The sequence below is a fragment of the Gambusia affinis genome, linkage group LG23 (genome assembly GCF_019740435.1).
Source record: "Gambusia affinis linkage group LG23, SWU_Gaff_1.0, whole genome shotgun sequence".
Lineage (NCBI taxonomy): Eukaryota > Metazoa > Chordata > Actinopteri > Cyprinodontiformes > Poeciliidae > Gambusia > Gambusia affinis.
The window spans coordinates 12586252-12607973 of record NC_057890.1 but is presented as its reverse complement, the minus strand read 5'-3'; the positions used below and the strand labels follow the sequence as shown (position 1 = coordinate 12607973).

General features: G+C 38.2%; 1 protein-coding gene across 1 annotated transcript in view; it reads right to left on the bottom strand.

Moving 5' to 3' along the window:
* Positions 1-6850: 6850 nt before the first annotated feature.
* snd1 (staphylococcal nuclease and tudor domain containing 1) overlaps positions 6851-21722 on the bottom strand; it is a 172654-nt gene continuing 157782 nt past the window's right edge. The window contains exons 23-24 of the mRNA XM_044107651.1: positions 9084-9128; positions 6851-7808 (exon numbers count right to left, since the gene is read on the bottom strand). Of these exons, the coding sequence (XP_043963586.1) occupies positions 7743-7808; positions 9084-9128 (111 nt within the window). The 3' untranslated portion in view covers positions 6851-7742. The remainder of the gene's footprint in view (positions 7809-9083; positions 9129-21722) is intronic.

Here is a 21722-nt window from a genome sequence, read left to right as displayed (position 1 = left end):
ACATAAAAAACCCACATACCATACTATCCACATACTATACTATGGCGCCGAAAATGAAAAAATTACATAATATACTATATATGTCAAAATGTGCAAAACGACATACTATACTATGGCGTCTAAAAGTGTAAAAACTACATACTATACTATGGCGTAAAAAATGTGCAAAAAATACATACCATATACTATGGCACCGAAAATGCAAAAAATCCACATACTATACTATGGCGTCTTAAATGTAAAAACCACATACTATACTATGGCCGAATGTAAAAAAACATACTATACCATGCCGAAAATGTAAAAAACACATACTATACTATGGCGCAAAATGTGCAAAAACCACATACCATACTATGGCGTAAATGTGCAAAAAACGTATACTATACTATGGCGTCAAAATGCAAAAAATCTACATACTATACTATGCACATACTATACTATATGTCAAAATGTCGAAAAAACCACCATACTATACTATGGCTGTAAAATGTGCAAAAAACATACTATACTTATGGCGTCAAAATGTGGAAAAAACGACATACTATACTATATGGCCGAATGTGCAAAAAACTACATACTATACTATGGCTATTACATAAAATGTAAAAAACCACATACTATACTATGAAGTCGAAAATGTGCAAAACTACATACTATACTATGGCTGAAAATGCAAAAAACCACATACTATACTATGATAAAATGTGCAAAAACGCATACTATACTATGGCCGAAAATGTAAAAACGACATACCATACTATGGTCAAAATGTGCAAAAAACATACATACTATACTATGGCGTCAAAATGTGCAAAAACGCACATACTATACTATATGTCAATGTGCAAAAAACGACATACTATACTATGATGCAAAATGTCAAAAAAACCACATACTATACTATGATGTTAAAATGTGCAAAAAACCACATACTATACTATGGCTTTAAAAATGTAAAAAACACATACTATACTATGATGTCAAATGTGTAAAAAACGACATACATACTACTATGGCGTTAAAATGTGAAAAAACGACATACTATACTATGGCGTCAAAAATATCCAAAAAAACGACATACTATACTATGGCGTAAAATGTGCAAAAAACATACTATACTATCATGCCGAAAATGTGCAAAAACCACATACTATACTATGATGTCAAAATGTGCAAAATATATACTATACTATGGCGTCTAAAATGTGCAAAAAACCACATACCATACTACATTATCAAATGTGCAAAAACCACATACTATACTATGTATGCCGAAAATGTTAAAAAACGACATACTATACTATAAGGCGAAATGTGAAAACCACATACTATACTATGCCGAAAAATGTAAAAAACGCATATACTATACTATGGCGCCAAAATGTGCAAAACTACATACTATACTATGGCGTCAAAATGTGCAAAAACCACATACTATACTATGGCGTCGGAAATGTGCAAAAACTACATACTATACTATGGCGTCAAAATGTGAAAAAACTACATACTATACTATGGCGTCAAAATGTGAAAAAACTACATACTATACTATGGCGTCAAAATGTGCAAAACGCACATTATACCATACTATGGCCAAAATGTAAAAAAAAACCACATACCATACTATGTAAATGTGCAAAAAATCCACATACCATACTATTATAAATGTCAAAAAACTACATACTATACTATGGCGTTAAAATGTGCAAAAATATACATACTATACCATATATGTCAAAATATTGAAAAAAACGCATACACCATACTATGGCGTCAAAATGTGCAAAAATCCACATACATACTATGGACTAAATGTGTAAAAAACTATACTATACTATATGTTAAAATGTGCAAAAACCACATACTATACTATGGCTGTCGAATGTGCAAAAACCATACTATACTATGGCGCTGAAATGTGCAAAAACTATACTATACTATGGCGTCAAAATGTAAAAAAACCATATACTATACTATGAAAATGTGCAAAAACGACATACTATACTATGATGTCAAAATGTGCAAAAAACCACATACTATACTATGGCGTCAAAATAAAAACGACATACTATACTATATGGCCGGTAAATGTGCAAAAAACGACATACTATACTATGGTCAAAATTGCAAAAAACTACATACCATACTATGGCGTCAAATGTGCAAAAAACCACATACTATACTATGACGCCAAAATGTAAAAACTACATACTATACTATGACGCCGAAAATGTGCAAAAACCACATACCATACTATGGCGTCAAAAAAACGACATACTATACTATGGCGTCAAAATGTGCAAAACGACATACCATACTATGGCTTAAAATGCAAAAAATCCACATACTATACTATGGCGCCGAAAATGTGCAAAAAACACATACCATACTACTATGGCGCTGTGCAAAAACGCATATACCATACTACTATGGCGCCGAATGTGCAAAAACTACATACTATACTATGGCGTCAAAATGTGCAAAAACATACTATACTATGTCAAATGTGCAAAAAACCACATACTATACTATGGCGTCAAAATGTGCAAAAACCCACATACCATACTATGGCGTAAAATGTGCAAAAACTACTATACTATACTATGTCGAAATGTGCAAAAACTACATACTATACTATGGCGTAAAATGCAAAAAAACATACATACTATACTATGGCTGAAAATGTGCAAAAACCACATACTATACCATATGCCGAATGTGCAAAAAACTACATACTATACTATGGCCAAAATCTGCAAAAAACTTACATACTATACTATGGCGTCGAAAAATGTCAAAAAAAACACATACTATACTATGGCGTCAAAAATGTGCAAAAAACGACATACTATACTATGAAAATGTGCAAAAACTACATACTATACTATGTCAAAATGTGCAAAAAACCACATACTATACCATGTATGTCAAAAATGTGCAAAAACGATATACTATACTATATGGCCGAAAATGTGCAAAAACTCATATACTATACTATATGTCAAAATGTGCAAAAACTACATACTATACTACTATGGCCGAAAATGTGCAAAAAAACCACATACTATACTATGGCGTCAAAATGTGCAAAAACCACATACTATACTATGGCGTCGAAAATGTGCAAAAAAACTACATACCATATACTATGGCGTCAAAATGAAAAAACATACTATACTATGGCGCCGAAATGTGCAAAAAAACCACATACTATACTATGGCGCTAAATGTGCAAAAACGACATACTATACTATGCCGAATGCAAAAAACTATATACTATACTATGTATAAAATGTGAAAAACGGCATACTATACTATGTCAAATGTGCAAAACTACATACTATACTATGTGCTAAAAATGTACATACTATACTATGGCGTCAAAATGTAAAAATACATACTATACTATTTAAAATGTGCAAAAAACAACATACCATATACTATGGCGTCAAAATGTGCAAAAAACTACATACTATACTATGGCTGAAAATCTGCAAAAACGACATACCATACTACTATGGCGTCAAAATGCAAAAACACATACTATACTATGATTAAATGGCAAAAATATACTATATTATACAAATGTGCACATACTACATACTATACTATGTCAAAATGCAACCACATACTATACTATAAAAATGTCAAAAAACATATACTATACTATGGCGTCAAAATGTCCAAAAATGACATACTATACTATGGCGTCGAAAATGTGCAAAATACGACATTCTATACTATGGTTTTTCAAAATTTCTAATAAACAACATACTATACTAAGGCTTTGAAAATTTCCAAAAAATGACATACAATACTATGGCGTCGAAAACGTCGAAAAAAATGGGCAGTGCTGTGGTGGCATAGGGGATAGAGCAATCCACATTTGGAGGCCTTTTTGTCCTCGACACAGCCGTCGCGGGTTCAATTCGCGGACCCGGCCAACATTTGCAGCAAGTCTTCCCCCTCTCCTTCCTCCTTCCTGTCAGCCAACTTTCATATAAGGGACACTAGAACACACAAAAAGACCCCCTGGTGGGAGAAAAAAAAAATGTCGATAAAATGACATACCATATACTATGATGTCAAAAATGTCCAAAAATTGGCATATTATACCATGACGTCAAAAATGTCTACAAAATGGCATAGTATTTATTGTATGATGCCAAAGAAATGTCCAAAAAATTGACATACTATAATATGACATCAAAAAAATGTCAAAAAATTATTTTACTATACTGTGGCTTTGAAAATGTTGAAAAAATGACATATTATACTGACGTCAAAAATGTCCAAAAAAGGACATACGATACTATGACGTCAAAAATGTTGGAAAAATGGCATAGTATAGTATGATGCCAAAAATTTCCAAAAAATTGACATACTATACTATGACGTCAAAAATGTCCAAAAAATTTGCCCCTTTTGAACATCATACCATGCTGTCATTTTTTTCTCATTTTGAGCGTCACATTATAGTATGAGTAATTTCTTCATTTAGAACGTCATAGTATACTCAGTCATTTTTGTCCATTTTGAACATCATACTATACTATGAGTTATCTTTTTCCATTTTGAACGCCATACTATATATACTGAATCATTTTGGAGCGTTTTGAATGTCATACTTTACTACATCATTTTTGCCCGTTTTGAACATCATACTATTCTATGAGTCATTTTTGCCCCTTTTGAATGAAATAATGTTCTGTGTCATTTTTACTTGTTTTGAACTTCTTACTATACTATGAGTTCTTTTTGGTCTGTTTATAACATCATAATATTCTATATTTTTTTCATATTTTTAGTGTCATATCAATCAATTAATTTCATTTATTCAGACAATGATTGACCCTAAAAACATAAACAGAGAACATGAACAATAAAAATTTAAGAGTCATCCACTGCCATATAAACTAAGGTGCCAGTGATTCTACAAGCTAGAGAAGAATGTCACTGAGCTTTTAGCATGATTGGTCAAAGTGTGAATGATGCCGTTTGCAGAGTCTGTTGACCCACACACACATTTGTACATAATGTTTCAAATTAAAGTCGCACAAGTTGGTAAATTGGCATTTACAAACCAATGGAACATTTTGAATACCATACTGTAGTCATCTTTTTTTCAAAATGTTGAAAAAAACTATACTATTACAATTTTAGGTTATATTAAACTATTTCAATCTGGAGAGATGCACAGAAAAAAAAGCAACAGTAAGAAAGTTTTCTTTGCCTTGAAGTTCTTTGGCCCCATCAGAACACCTACATGCGGAGAATTGCCGCAAGCTTGCACGAACAGCTCTAGGTGAGGTTCAGGGTAGTCTCCCCCCTCTTCCCTCCCAGAGCCCAGACACTGGTGGTGGAGTGAAGTTTGGAGAGGGAGGAGCCTCGGAGGACAATAGTAGAGGGGGGGGAGGTGGGTCGAAGCACAGCTAGGAAGCAGGTGGATCCATAGATGTTGAGCCTTATGAAGGGGTTCTTCAGTGATGATTGGCTGAGGTGTAGGCGTGGCAACTGGATGACGCAGGTCGGGGTAAATTCAAGTCTCAGCTTGAATTTACGCGTTGGCTTAATTTGTAATTTTTTCCCCCATTTTCAACATCGTACTACACCATGAGTCATTTTTCCAAAATTTATGTCATATTATACAAAGTCATCTTTTTTAAACAACTTTTTAAATTAAACAATTCAATATCTAGTGATATCTTTTACTGCTGTGCTCTGATTTTACACAATTTTTATTGCTGAAGTTTTCCTGGGCAAAGCAGATTAGATTTAAGCATTTTCTGTCTTTTTGCAATAATAATAAAAAAAAGAGAATAGACTGAAGTCAAAGGTGACTGCAAGTTCATCTGGCAATGATGAAAATCTTTATTGTCCCATATCAGCATCTGTAGTTGGTCTATGGCACAATAAATATTGCGGTGATATGCCCCATGACACTGATGTGCACAAACTGCAGTCCAAATTTCCTATCATGGGTTGAATGCAGTTTAAAGGGTTCACTGTGAAGCAGGCAGAGGCTCCTGTTCATTTTATCAGCCTAGGCTGCTGAGGAGGAAGGCTTCACACACCCAGCTGTCACTCACCACATGGTAAAAGTGATGGATCTTCATTGGCGATGAAAACATCCACCGTACATCTCCAATGCAAATGAACTATCTGCCTCGTTCAAGTGAACATAAATGCACAGATGTATATTTTACCCTTGACGTGGGTTTCAGCCGCGTGACCTTGAAAGATGTAGCAGAGATACAAAACCCAGAGCATTTGACGTCCGTTAAGGAAGTGCTCCATGTCTCATTTTGTGGAAATTGTTTCAAAAAGCTTTAGATGGTGGTTTATGGACACAAACCTGGGAGTCGAGATCTGATTTAACAAACCAGAGGAAGTCGACTTTCAGCTGTAATTTAATGTAGCATCCATTTAGAAATCAGGAATTATTAAATGTTTTTGAGCACTTTGTTCCAACTTCCACCAGGTTTCATTTAGCAAACACCAAATAATATCCAAAGATGGGGAAATGGTGAAACGCTTTTCATAATCCACACTTTTTAAACTTGACTGCGTAAGTTTTGTACTGAAGTTGATGAGCTTTTTAATTCACATGCACTTGAAACCGGGAAAAGAGAACTCGGCAGAGGACCTGATATTCAAATGCAATCTTAATCTGACATTTTTCACAAAAAATCATTTGAAGCATCATGTCTGGCTGCCAACTACCCGTGTTCAGAGTGGTTTTCTCTAAAGCAATTGCTCTGCAGAGGAACAAATGCTTTAAAAAGTGACTTCAAACATACTTCTGACTAAATGCAGTTAGATTTGGAAGGAAAAAATAAACAGGATATTTGTACTTTGCTTATTTTTTTATTCCGTAGATTTTTAATAGAATGCAAAGATTCATTACCTGGAAACAAGATCAAACACTGTATCTGATATGGCATAAAGAGACGGAAGGAGAAGAGACTGCGAGAGACAGGATCACCACCAGTATTAGAATGTAAACTTTTACAGAAAGAGAGATGATGCAATGCCACATGAAGGCATCTATATTCACTGGTCAGAAGAAGTGAGAGTGAATAAACGACAAAACACTCCCCACAAAAACATCTGCAAAAGTGTCACAGAAATATACACTTAAGACAAAAAATAAATTCATCCGTTTTCTCATCTGTGTGGCTTCACCTGCACTACGTCTCTAAAACAAAGGAATTTACACCTTTCAACATAATCACACATTTCATTAGGGAAGCATTTGCTAAGGAGAAAAATTGAGCGTTTACCTTAAAAAACAAAAAAAAAGCAACCGTTCCATTCTAGCGAAGGATAAAGCTGGGATTGGGATAGAACCTCACGTTTAAAGAACATGATTGGCTGAAACACACTTAATATCATTCACACAGGAAATTTGCTGACAAGATAACATGGCAAATAACAGATTGGCAACAGTGCAGATTGCTCTAGCTTTAAGGGGCTGATTAGGAAATAGAGAATACATGGAAAGTAATTATATCATGAAATTTTTAAGCATCACTGAAGGAGCAAGCTGGAGAAAAGAAATGATAAAAATTATGCTCAAGTGGAAGAGAAGCCAGACAGAAGGGATGAGATGTCTAAAAGGAGGAAGAGTGAGTCCATGCTTGTCGTTTGGGTTAATCTTTTCGTCAATGCATCGCTTCCTGTCCATGTCGGTCTTTGGAATGGCGTTAACTGGATGGTTGCTTTAGTTTTTTATCTCCTTAACGGCGGTATCCGAACTCATCTGCATCGTCTGCGCGGAAATCTCCATAGCGCCAAATGTTAAGCTGATGAGAAGACAAAGACTTTAATCAACCACAGTGGGAGAAACAACCAGACATATATTACACTTAATTCCTGCAAAGCTGCAAAGGGCTGCCTGCATCGCCGTCTCCCTTTACTTTTTTTTTCTTTTTCCATCGAACACCACTCAGTCTATTACTTCTCCTGTTCCATTACCCAGACAGTGCGTCGCCTCATAAACCGCCACATGCATCCTTTAAATGTCGCAGTTACCACAAAGTGGCTGCAAAAGTGTGCATAGTTATGCAAATGTTATAAAACTGTCCCATCTCTTTGTTTGAATGCATAACTGTGTCTGTGTAGGATGTTTTTTTGTTTTGTTCTCAGGCAAATGCACTCAGCTGTTAACACTGTGATTCATAGCTAATTAGCAACTGTGCTAATTAGCGCTACTTATTAGGGATGAATGAAGCCATTTTCCATTTCTCACACCGCTGACTTTTTTGTGCTCCTCCCTGACATCCTGAAAACACGGCAGCGACTCAGATGTGACTCAAGCTCACCATTACAGTCACATGACTGTCTTTTCGTGGGAACACTCCAGAGAACCGCTGGGTAAATAATAGAGCACAGGAGCAACGTACTGTTTAAGAACTGCAGCAGGAATGGTTGACAGTTTATGTCAGCTTGTTCTATCTAGTTGAAGCTGTTATAGAAAGGTTGTCTTAACAAAAAAGATGCATTTACTTTTTATTTATGCAGGTTTGGAATACATAAATTTTTCTTCCACATCAATACCACTGTAAATTTAAATCTAAATGTTACCAACTCACAGTCTTGCAAAGGTCATGAAGTTCCCTTAAAAGTTTAGCATTTGAACATGTAATGACCTAAAACTTCAACGCAGTCATTAGAGGATGGGGGTGTTACGTGATAGATCAACACAAAGTTCAGAAATAATGAAGGAAAACAAGTGTGGCTGTCCTTTTTGCCACATTCTTCTTTATGAAATTGTTCCGCCTCATGCTGACTGGAGAGCTTCCTCAACTGAACCTAGGTCTAAGTTTTTTTTTTAGATTAAATTTTTAGATTCTCCCTAATAAGTTTTATAACGAGCATTATTATCCTTATATTTATGTTGGTTTGTCCCCTAAAATCCATAAGAAAACTTTCACTTTGACAACATTTTCAGAGAAGTGGTATAAATACTTTTGCAAGACACTCCCTGATGAAAGCAATAAAATAAAAGATATCACTGATATATTTGTGTTCCATCAACAAAGTATATCACCAGGAGGAAAATGTTAAACGCGACTCACCCTGGCACTCTTGGCAGACTCTTGGCTGTTCAGGTACTCTGTCACCTACAGAAGAAAGAGATGAGCTATTAGCATGTCACATAACCATGTCAAATGTCTGCTTTTTTAAAATTATAATTATTATTAATATTTAAAAAGGATTATAGTGAACCGATGCATTATTTCCACCAGCTCTTCAACTGGAGACATTTCCTTCCAAGCATGCAGGGAGATTTCTGAGTTGAGTTGAAAGCCCAAATTTCTCGGAGGAAGAGTACATGCTCACTCTCCATGCAACAGAGGTTGCGAAGAGCAGCGTGTTCTCTGAAGATCAACAGGATCCAGATAACACACAGACGCAGCCTGGTTATGTCACTACAGGGAGTGTGGGAAGCATAGCAGAGATTTTTGACGTCACATGATGGCTCACTTGTTAGGGTCATTGCTTTCCCCGCTGCGTGCGGCACATCACTTTGCTCTTCATGCAACAACTTCAACCATCAAAGTCAACTGAGATGAGAGCCTTCCTCAAATCCTCCTGCCTCTCTAGCCTTGGGCCAACACCTCGTCAGTTTGGAGTAGCAATTTATAATCAAGTGCAGTAGCAGGCCACCATAAGGGAGCCACAAGCTAAAAAGGAGCACAGACCCCAAACGTGATCTTGATTTTACTGTACAGTAGTGGGAAAAAAAACAACAAAAAAAAAACAAAAAAAAACCAGACGGCTGACAAACTAGTAGAGAAAAGATTTTCCGTGCCATTTTTCTTAAATGAAGGTCAAACTCTTACACTGGTGAAGTCATGGAGTCACCCTTCGAAATTCTATGCAGTTTTAAACTTTGTCACAATGATGAAATCTCATTTTCTCTCCATTTCTGGAAGACCGTTTTCCAAAGGCCAGGCGTTAAATATGTTGCGTTTTAAAAACTAAAGGTAACAATGGGTGGATGGATTTTTGGAAGCGAGATGCTGAAAGGTTTGTCGTTTTGAAGAATTATTACAGTAAAGGAAAAAAAAAAAGATTTACTGAGTATACAGAATGTGGCAGAGTTAGAGGAGGAATGAAGGCCACTGTGCAAACATTGAGCATATTGACTGCTTCTGCTAGAACAGCCATTTAGCCTCTTTGAATGAACCAGTGATGAGTAATAGGACACAGGGTCGGGGTGGGGGCAGAAGAGGATGGAGAGAGAGCATTTGTTTAGGTGGATAAGAGGAACTATGGACCTTGGAGAGTTTGAGTGACAAACCCTGACAGTGAAGGTGTCCTTCACCATTTCCTATATCAGACCACATTATGTACAGGATCTGAACAAACTCTACAAAATAACACCACAGCACGTCACTTTCTGTCACTTCAGGTACAAAATTCATGCGGCAGACAAAGAATTTAAGGCCTTTTCTGGGTTAACACGGAAGACATCAGCTGCAAAGGAGGAACACAGAATCAAATTTCACTTGCAGCAAAAGATGAGACCATGTCACGGATTCAATTGCGCGCTGCTTTTTGTAGCTGATTACAGCAGCAGACGAGCTGGCGTGCGCTCAAGCACCAAAACAAGCATGCCAGATGTTAAAACAGTCGAGTGGGATGGGGATGGATAGGACTCTGGAGTTTAATTGCTTAGCTAGCTTGTGCACATAGGTTGATTAGATATCTGCGCTGCACACGGCACGGCCAAGATAACAGACCTACAGCTGGATCGTACGGCGGCTCTGAATGTGTGCATGTGGGTGTGTGAGTGGGGAGGAAAGTGCTGTGCCTGCACAAGGCATCCATCAAAGCCAACTAAGGTAAGAGATTTTTTGGAAGGCGGACGAGTATGGCGCGTTAGTCCCACCAGGCAGATGTCACCATATGGAGGGCCCCACCAACGATATTTCACAGATACACACAAAAGAAAGGCCGTAGATGCCATTTGGGCTCTGTAGGGGGCGCTGTCGGAGTTCACATCCAAAAGCAGCATTTAAAACTTAGGTGGAGGACAGTTGCATAGCTGAAACACAAGTGATAAATTCGAGAGAAAAGAAGAGCACAAGGAACGTGCGTCTTTCAACAAGATACATTCAATGTTTTTTTGTTTTTTTTCAAAACTAATTACAAGTCTCCATGTAAATGCAAAAATATTTCGCAACAGATACAAAGTCAAGAGCACTACAAGACAATATGCAAAGATGAAATGTTGCCGTACTGAAAGTTTCACTCGTCTGGTGGGGAGGGTGCCTTTATCAGCTTTCCCCTCGTCTTTCACCGTTCTGCACACTTCAGTTCAGTGAACACAGCAGCCAATCAGTTGAACTCTTGATTTTCGTGGGTTTTTTGTTAAACAGCGCCGTGTATCATGCGCCGGATCCGTCTTTCACTGCTCTTCTATGGACTCCAGTGGGGTAGCATAATGGCTCATTTATGACTCAAATGCATGCAAAAACCCACCCGGCGTGGCGAAGACAAGGAATTTTTCTCATTTAGGAAACAACTGTGGCATGAAATACGCAGGAAGGAAGGAGAATGCATGATGATGGCAGTGAAGAGTGATCCTGAATTCTGTTAAAAAATGTTTCAGCAAAGCAAGGAAGACAGTAGTAATTAGGAAAACTTAAAGATGGTTAGTTTTCAGATGAAGCGCAGTTTTCGAGAGCTAAATATTGATCATAGGGAAGGGGGAAGACATCATTCTGCAGAGGGGGAAAAAAAATGCAGTAATTGTGAAGGGCTTGGGTAGGAGAGAGCAGCTGGTGGTGGTGTTTGTCTGGATGACCCAACAGAGCTCCCATATGCCAGACAGATGCCAGTGTGATGAGTGGTGACCATAGACAGTTTGGCTAAAAATGTAACTGCATGTTCAAGAAAGCCCCCTAAAGGGTTTAGTATTTTAGTTTTTTGCCTTTATTAACCATAAAACTGTTCATTTCACAGTTCTTACTCCATCAGTTCCCACTTACCTGTACTACCTGGAGCTGATCTCATCATGAGATACCAGGAAAACATATTTCCATGAAAACCACAAGTCAGTTTGAGTGGATTCAGGTAACTGACATGAGAGTAAATGAGAGATGGTGTGTTGGTGTGAGGCTTTTGATGAGCTGAACGCCAGGTGGTGCGGGGCCCGGAGCTTTGGCACCGCTTGGTTTTTCTGACTGGCTGTGAATCTGAAAGAGTGAGCGGAACGCTGGCCCTCGTGCCATGTCCAGGTGGTGTTCTGGTAAACGTGGTGTGAAAGTGATGGACGTAAGAATGAGCTAATGCTGCACGTCTTCAGCAGGTTGAGTCCTTCTGGTGCGTAGGTAAGCTACGACTTTATTTATTGATTTTAAGCTGGTGAAGGAACACTTAAGTTTGTATAAAGAGGACAGAAAAAGCTGATTATTAAAGGTTTGTTTATGTACTTCTTGACTTAAGTCCCTCAAGAGGAAAGGGGCAATGAGGTCCTTAATGTATGCTAAGCTTTTAGAGTCTGTAATTAAACAAACAAATTTTTAAAAAATGACAACTTTACCTTTGTGACATTTACCATTTCTGTTCTTTTTTGTCTTTGTTGCTTAATCACAACTTTAATAGGGTAAACCCATATTTTTTCTCAACTTTCTTTTCCATAACTGGAGGGAAAACACTGAAATCAGATTCCACACCCTTCAACAACTGTTGATAATGCATCCCGTTTTGTTCTCTCATGCAATCTCAGACCCTCTCTGTCTGCACAGAGAGCAGAAAAACTGCACTAAACAGTCATCATCAGAGCATGTACTGGAACATAACGGCTTTTATGTTTGTAGCCCACACTGTTTCAAGTTGAGAGTACTTGGCTGAGAGATGGTCCTAAGAGACTTCTCTCGTTCAACATGCCCATGCATGAATACTGCATGGCAAGCAGAGAAGAGGCCAGGCCTTTTTTGGGGGGTTTCAGGGGGTGAGGGGATAAAAAGAGGTCTCTTCAGACTTGTCATCTTACAAGTGGTTTGATGGAGAGGAGCTTGTCTTGTAAGCACCATAGCTAGCCAGAGAAAGAACTCTCTAAAGCCTGTCATGGCTGAGTGGGATGAGGGAATCCCAAAGTGAACATCAACATGCTGAATGGAAAGCAGGCTTACCATACTTAGTCATCATCAATGAGGCTGACCACAATAATAGGCAAATACCTCTTAACGATTATGGTCGGCAGAGGAATTTGTCACCATGTGGCTTATGTGCATCACTAGGGTTTGGATCAGTAAGTTACAATTTCAAAATCATGAGAATAAATGGTTTGTTTCAGGCTTAAATGGGAGTCCTAAAGACTCTTTTGAAGAGATTTAATGCATGGAAGTATATTATGTCTGGTGACAAAACCAGGGGCTATGTGAGCTCTGTAAGGTTTCTTACAGAAGCCCAAGCTTGATGCACTAGCTTCCTAAAAGTAGGAAGACAGGCTAATCAGCCAACAGAATAGTTAAAACTACCATTATTATTTTCAAGCTGATAAATGTACTCTTAAAGTTTCTACAAATTATCGGACACATCTTACCCAAGTATTAAAGCAGTCTAACCAAGGTTTGATTGACTCCGGTCCTGTGTTTAATAATGTCCAGTCTTAATGCAGCCAAAGGACATTGTTGATTTCTAAATGGTCGATCCTACAGGTCCCAGCTAAACTGCTCCTGATGGCTTACTTTTTCTTAACTATAAGCATCATAATACATGTGCTGAGCAGTAAATGGCAACAAGTCATCTTTTAAGTTGCTCTCAAACATCAGATTCATAATGTCAGCGGAGCTAGCATGTCCTGTCTGTCTACCTCACAGGAAAAGTATTTTCAAACAACGCTGCTGTGTTAGTCTTGTTGGCTAAAAAAGGTCACAGATGTTTTGTTCAAGATGTAATTGCCAAGTTAGAGTTTCAAACTTGGCGAGATGGTGAATGTCTGCTATCTACAAAGTACAACAGCCATTGGCACTGCTGTTGGATGAAACGCGCCAATGTGAACAGTCATTATCAATTTGGATGCCAATGACTATCTTTGAATAATTCTTTTCTTACTATCGATTTTGAGAAAGCGATTAGTTTGACATACCTGGTGGCAGTCTTAAGATATTCAACAATTGTTAAAGTATTTTATAACAGAAACAAAGTCAGACAAGTGCAAAGGGAAACAAGTGCACATATTTGTGAGGGTCAGTGCCACTGATCTGAGGCTGGCTGGGATTTCTTCCTGTTGCCTGCTGGTTAGCCTCCCTTCCAGCATGGCTGTCGGAGAAGATCAGACACTTTGGTGGGAACGAACATGACAAGCTCACCAGCATGGGTTTATACAGTTAAGAGATCACACTCATGTAACTCAACAGATCCAAGTATACTGTCCTGCTCTCTCCCAAAGGCACCTTGTAATCAAAGGAGATTACAGTTGAATTCCAATTAGAATCTTTGAATATGCATTTTCTTTTCCAGATAAAAAAAAAAATGCTTGACAACATCTTGGTTCTTATAAGTCTGGAAATGATGGTGGGCAGACATTTATATGCATTCATCATAGAAGATGGCCTATAGTCTATGAAGAGACGCGTGCTAGTTCGGTCCTCAGATCAACGGTAGCAGGAAGACGTGAAAACTGGCTCGAGAGTGAAACCTGCCCATATAAGACCCCACAGCCGTAGAGCACAATGACAGTGAAACCATAGTTAAAAAGTAAAGATGGCAACTTGAGAAATCGTTTGGATGACTTATGGACTTTTAAGCTTAGTCGGAAAGTGTTCAAAATCTATAGACATGTTTGTTGTTTTTCCATTTCACTTAAAATCAGCAGATTTTGTGAATTTAAATGCTAATTTGTTTCTTGTCTAGTTAATTGTCTCACTTGTCAAATTTTAACATTTGTTAGCACGGCGGACTGTCTACACATTTAAGAGGGGGAAGTCTGTCGTTAGAAAATTTACTTCTTGGAAAATAGGCATTTTCAGTTTCTTTTTTGTCATTAAAAATCACAATGTGTTTACATAACCTGACACCAGAAAAAAATAAATAAAGAAACTTTTTCCAGCATTGGTATCACTGAAGAATCAGACAAGAATAAAAACCACTATAAATGGACGAGTAAAACCTGGACTAAAAACTATTCTACACTTCACTTGATTTCTATTCCTTTGATTTGTGGCAGTAAAAAACAAAAATATTCTTAAAAATGCTTAAAAATAGTCTTATCTCTAATGTACCTTATATCCCCATTCTGTCATTAATTTTAATCCAATAATTTTTCTGTATTTCATTAAAACGTGTAATTACTATGAGGGCCAGGCTGCTAATGAGCAACATCTGGGCTACATGAAAAGAAGATTGCCCAACAGACCTAAACTTTCAGCTGTGCATCTTGAGTAAAGAAGCGCTACGTTTCCATGTAGCATACAATCAGTGACCTTAGCTGTTCTTTGCAGTGGATTCCACGATACAAAGCCTCCTTTGCAGAATAGTATATGTGCCAAACTGCAGAATAGTGCTTTGATAAATGGAATGAGCCATCCCTGGAGGCATCCTGCGCGTGAGCATCCTTACTTATTTCCTGTATGGATTCCCCACATCCAGCCACACAGCTCAATCTTCAGCTACACTCACAAACTCCATTAACACAATTACCCCGCTGTGCCATTAACTACAGTGGGGGGTTCTAACTGTGAACTTTAAAACAAACCACATGAGGCAGTGTGTGTGCAAAAAAAAGAAAAGAAAAAAAAAAGATGCATAAATAACAAAAATCTTCTTTGCATCTTAAGCTTCTCACAACTTTTCAAGTTGCCTAAAGCGTTTTACAACTTCAGAGAGCCCTGCTCAACGTTTATACATGAAAAGAAGGACCTCTGTATAAATGCAGCAACAATATAGGCAGAGAAAATTTAAAAAACAAAACTATATTTCCCAAGGGACTTCCTGGGTAATTAAAGATTCCTCGACTCATCTGTCACTCTCACACTTAAAAAGCTACCTCACAGCTGTTTTCCCCACAGTCTATCTTCTGCTGACACACTCTGGCGCACGCCCTCTCACTAAAGGTCTAACACAGGTGTTCAGATACATGAGCTTAGCCTATAAACGGTGCTGCTATATTTTAATCTAGTCCTACGGGACAGTTTAGAGATGAGGCCTGGATCGATATAGCAGAAGTGAGCGCTGGTGATTTAGAATAATTGCACCAGCAGAGAAGTGACAAACGCATCCGTATTTGTAATTGACTTGTGATTAGCAAACTGGACATTATTAGCTTGTAACGCTAATGAACTTTGCGGGGTTAGCACCAGTGTCAGTTAGCACGGAGTGGCCTGCCACAGTTTGAATCAGTCATGTCACTGGCAGCTGCTGACAGAAAACACTGGTGAAAAGCAGCGGAGCACAACAGATAGTGCTGCTAACCACACAGCCATCTTCCACTTGAGCTGCCATGACAGACTCATTACATCTTGGACAAAGAAATATCAGGTTCGGGTGCAGATTTCTGTGCGCTGGTCAAAAATAGATGCTGCAGGCGCTTTTTGTGCAACCAATCAGGCAAAAAGAAGAATACATTTCAGATCTATTTCTAATTCTGTTGAGCCAGGTATGCTTGTTTTTTTTTTTTTTTCTTCCACTGAGCGAATACACCGTTCATGTCTTGCACCTCTACCTTCGCTTCAAATAGTAAAGGAGGCATTATGACATTATCAGCAGAAGTCTCACAGGGCAACATCAGCTGATGCAAGCTGCAAATAATCACACAACATTTTAAATCAGAGCTCATTATCAGGCTGCTGCCAGGTCTGATCTGAGCAGCTCTCCACTCTAATTCCTGGGGATTATTACTCATCATGACATAGCACTGAAAGACAAAATGCAAATTAGAACACGCAAAAGCCAAACAAGCTTCCCACCAAATGCTGTGTAGATCACTTGCTGTTGCTCCTCTTAGATAAAATTAATACCAAGGGCGATTAAAAAATAATAAAAATAGGGAAAACAGTCAGGGGAGATTGGTAGGATCTTTTTTTTTTTCTAACTGATGATAAAAGCAATTTGACAAGCGATAAAAAGAAGCACCAGAGGATAAAAAATAACTAAATGCAAGAACAAGCAAAGTAATTAAGAAGCGAGTGATAAAAAGATACAAGTTCTAGGGAACAAAGGAAACAAGATCAAGTTGATGAAGAGAATACTGTGTCTTGCACACACACTTTTCACATTTTGCCAAGTTGCAAACTTTATTTTAAGATAGATGAAAAAGTAGATAAAAATCTTCAACACTGACCAGTCGGAGAATAGCCTTCCCATACCATAATGCTGCCACCACCATGTTCTACAATGGGCATGGAGAGTTCAAGGTGATGTCCAGATTAGTAAAGCTTTTATATTCATCCACCGATACTGAAATCGACATCACACTGGATTTAACCCACAACTTCCAATTCAGGCACTGTTGAGTAGAAATTAAGGAAACGCTTCCTGGAATTTAGTTTAAAAAAAACCCCCATTAAAAACATGATGTCAATGGCCACAGCATGGCAAAATCTGGCAGAGCTCAAGGTGTGTTAGTGTTAAAATTAAAAAGGCAGAATTTAGAGGGATAAATAAAAGAAGAGGGAAGTGTGTTAGTGAGTATCGGAGTGAGCGTCCGTCTGGCACGATGCCATTAAGAGTTTATAGAGCCAGGACCATTTAAGAGAAGCTCAGTTTATCTGCTCTGCCTGAGGAGGGGGGACGCATCAGAGGTTGTTAGAGAGGAGGACTAAATGTTTGTACACACAGAATCAATCAACATGGTAAACATTCATCATCTCTGGTTTGCTTTAGGTATTAACTTTTTTTTTTTATACTTCATAGCCATTGTTTTAACTTTACCATAATAAATTCAATCAGTTTTTTGCATCCACTCCCATTATAGGAAAATCAATGCCCACTTAATTACATAATTGTCAGAAATTCTACTGGAGGAAGAAAAAAAAAAAAAAAAAGAAGTCTTCCACCAACTCAAGAATAGCAAGTTGCCATCGGGGGCAATCAGACCAAATGACATGGTTGACACTGCTCTAAATCTGGCTGCCTGAGGCAACTATTACTGAGCTGGTGAGCTTTGCTAACAGCTCATTTATGACACCAACATGCTGATTACATGTACCCGTGGCCGACACTTTATATGGCAGCCACTTTACCTGGCAATCTATAAAGTACAGCAGAACTCCACCTGAGGGGCTGTTGAAACAAAAAAAAAACATTGGTACTGAAATAAAAGTTCTTCCAGATCTATATCTGAGTTACAACATTAACTTGATTTGGGAGTATTAAATCTGCCTAAGTGGATACAGTGTGCAATTGTTACATTATCTCGGTCATAATTTTTGCTTGTCATCCGTTTCCCCTTTGTCTAATTCCACTTAGTTTCCCAATAATCTGCTGCAGGCATTAAATCATAATGCACGTCCCATTCTGGGTAAAAATGCTAAACAGCAGCTGTCCATATGGTGTGCATCATGAGCATCTACTAAAGTACAGCTTAAGGTGGAATGCACTTGAAAAAGAAATAAACTCCAAATGGATGAAAATCCCCTCCCTGCTGTCTCCCTCTTGGGACAAAGCCACCCTCAAAGACTGGTGTTAACCTTCAGTGCACTTATGACTGACTATTAATGGCTGCTCAAGTGCCAATGAACATTACAACCCATCTGTTATATAATGCTTTAGAACTTGAGTACAGATTACCGTGACCATGTTCCAATCCCCAGCACTGGATAAAGAACAGACAAACAGGATGAGATGGGGAAGGACGAAAGTCACTTTTACATGTAGGCTGATTGTCTGAATGGAAGAGGAGGAGGGGTGTGAACGAGGACGCGGAAGACGGTGTGCCATACTGTAGCACTGAAGCCTAAACGAGATGAAAAATGAGGCACGGATCCAGGTGGCAACAAAAGGTTATATCTTAAAACATTTTTTGGCTGTTGCTCCTGCAGGACAGTATTTTTTGTTGTCTCACCAGCAGCAGGAGTCATGGCACCCATGAATCTCTAAGCCGGCGTGCACCTTGTAAACAAATGACTCCACACAAACACAAGTACTGTAGATCAAAGACGCAACCATTTACAAAAGCAGCAGCGATAACTGTAAATTCAGCCAGTTGACACTGTGAACAATAGCTCATCTAAACCACTTCATCACTTGCTTACATATTTATCTTTTCAGCTCACATTTAAAAAAAGTAGAACAGGTGTGGAATATGTCTTAACAGCTGAATTTAACATGGGGTTCATTCAGACCAGCCCCATTTTAGCCTGCTTTATAATTAAGCTCTTCTTTGTTTGCCTAGAAAGTCCGGTTCGATCGGGGAGGTGTGAATGCATAGTAGAACCCTGATGCAGACCAAAAAAAAAAAAACTAAGTCCAGTAACTAATGCATATGTGAAGGCCAAGCAGACTGGAGATATAGACTAGAGCTAGAGGGAGGAACGGCTCGCAGACTTTCAAAGACAAAAGAGAAATCCTACAACTGTTAAAATCTGATGTCTTTCTACTTTTGTTTACATTTCACAAAGAAGAAAGTCGCACTAATGTGTTCTTCAGAGGTGTTTATGTTTCCTTCAGTGGCTCTTGGTGCAGCGCCACCACAGGCCAGGAGGTGAACAGGTTTTTTAAAAGGTTAGCTTTATTTGACAGTACGGTGTGAAAACGTAACAACTGTTGCTATTTTGGTCCCCAATTGAACTGAGTCTACCAGACTACCAGGTGATGAGAAACAAGAAAACAAAAACAATATAAAAAGAAAGTATGACTTGGATAGCATCTAAAAATAGTCCGATCTCCCTTTTGCTCATTGTTCCAAGTAGGATAAATGGAAGATCTCAACGATACTCAGAACCGCGACTCAGATTATGTGTGGAATTACTTTCAGGACAAGCTGTGGAGCTTTACTTTAACACAAACTTGTAAGCACTTTGGGAACACTGCTGCTTGTTAAGCTTCCTTTAGATCAAAATATCAAACTGTAGCCAGCAAGGAGGGGGCAAATGGAGAAGCAGCTGTTGCATACTAAACAGGAACCATTAGATCCTACAAAACCTAAATCTGTGTGCAGTCTATAAGCCTATTAGTGGAATAGCTAGGAAGGTTTAATCACTGTCACTCGTCTGTAGGGTCCATTATGCCAAGACTGAATTATGGTCACTCACTCCACTGTGGAGGTCGGAAGCCGAAATACTCTCACAATGCACAGTCTGAAGAAGGAGGTGAAACTTCATGGACAACTGGGCTCTTTAGGCTTTGATCACTATGCCTCGTTGTTATTTAGTTAACCTTTGCACTTTATAGAAAAACTTAACCGTTTCTTTGTGCATTTGACTCTCGTATAAAAGACAGTGATTAGTATTAGGGCTGTGTAGGAGCAGTACTTGTAGCTGGAATCCATATCTCCCATTTACTTTATCTTTGATGTACAGAGCAGCTTCGAGTCTGCAGGAGGAATTAGCATAACGAGTGAAAAGTAAATGAGCAAAGCTTCACCGTTTGACAAAGTGACACTGTAGCGGCATTTAAATGTACACTGATTGGGTCACAATTTTACATCCAGTTATAATAGGCAGAAGTGCCATTAATTTTGAGTTTTCAATGATTTTTACATTCCAGGGTTAAATAATTACAAACAACTTTGATGGCCTAATTCAAAATAAGAATAAGGAAACAGAGGAGTCACTGTAAGGTCTTTAAATTTAACGATCCTGCCAGTAATTCCGGTGCATCAGAGAAATGAGGAGGACTAGTTCCAAATTCTTCACTTTCACATGAAGGAACACCTCGGCGGGTAACACTTGGACACAACTAGGTGTTCTGACAGGATAATGGCCCTAAACTGATTTAAGAATGTATGAATAAGGTTTAAATACCACTTCAGGAATGAAGACCTGAAAATTTAATGGACTGGGCCCTTGCCAGCAAACCAACCAATTTAAATTAGCTCCACCATTTTTGATATTAGAAGTAGTCAAACATTCTGGCAAAATTATGTCAGTAGCTTCTAGATAGCTACAAAATTATTCTGGTTTTCCTGGAACTTGCTAAAAATTCAAAGGGAAGTTTGTATAAATTGAAGCTTATTTGATTCCAAATATCACATAGAAGTTGCTTGTGATGTAGTCATTCCACCATGAACAAAGAAAAAACATTTAAAAATAATCAATTAAAGTCCATAATTAATAAGACAAGAGCATTTGAAATTATGACCGGAGCTGTTACACGAAGAAAAAATATGTACACTTTATTCAGACTTCATTTTGAGCAAACATAAAAATGTATTACGTAAGAAGTAAATATCAATTGTTGCAGAAAAAAGGAGTGAGGGCACAAACAAACTGACCTCAGAGGAGTGGAGCCACATTTCTCTAATAGGATCAGTGGATTGGAAGATCATATAATGAAGAAAGAACTTGGCATGCGACTACAAATGATGTATTCAAATATGAAAATAATAGCACACAGACAAATCACAGCCGTCACCTCCTTTATGTCCGACTCTGATTGGAATCTGCAGCAGTTTGTAAATAACAGGGAGCGAAGTGAACGAAAAACACGGTCCAGAAAAGAATAAACTAAAGCGTCCATCGTTGCAGGTATCCTCTCCATCATGTTGTCATGCAGAGCTATAAACAATTCAAACCTGTTTGTCGCAAATACAAGCACTTTTA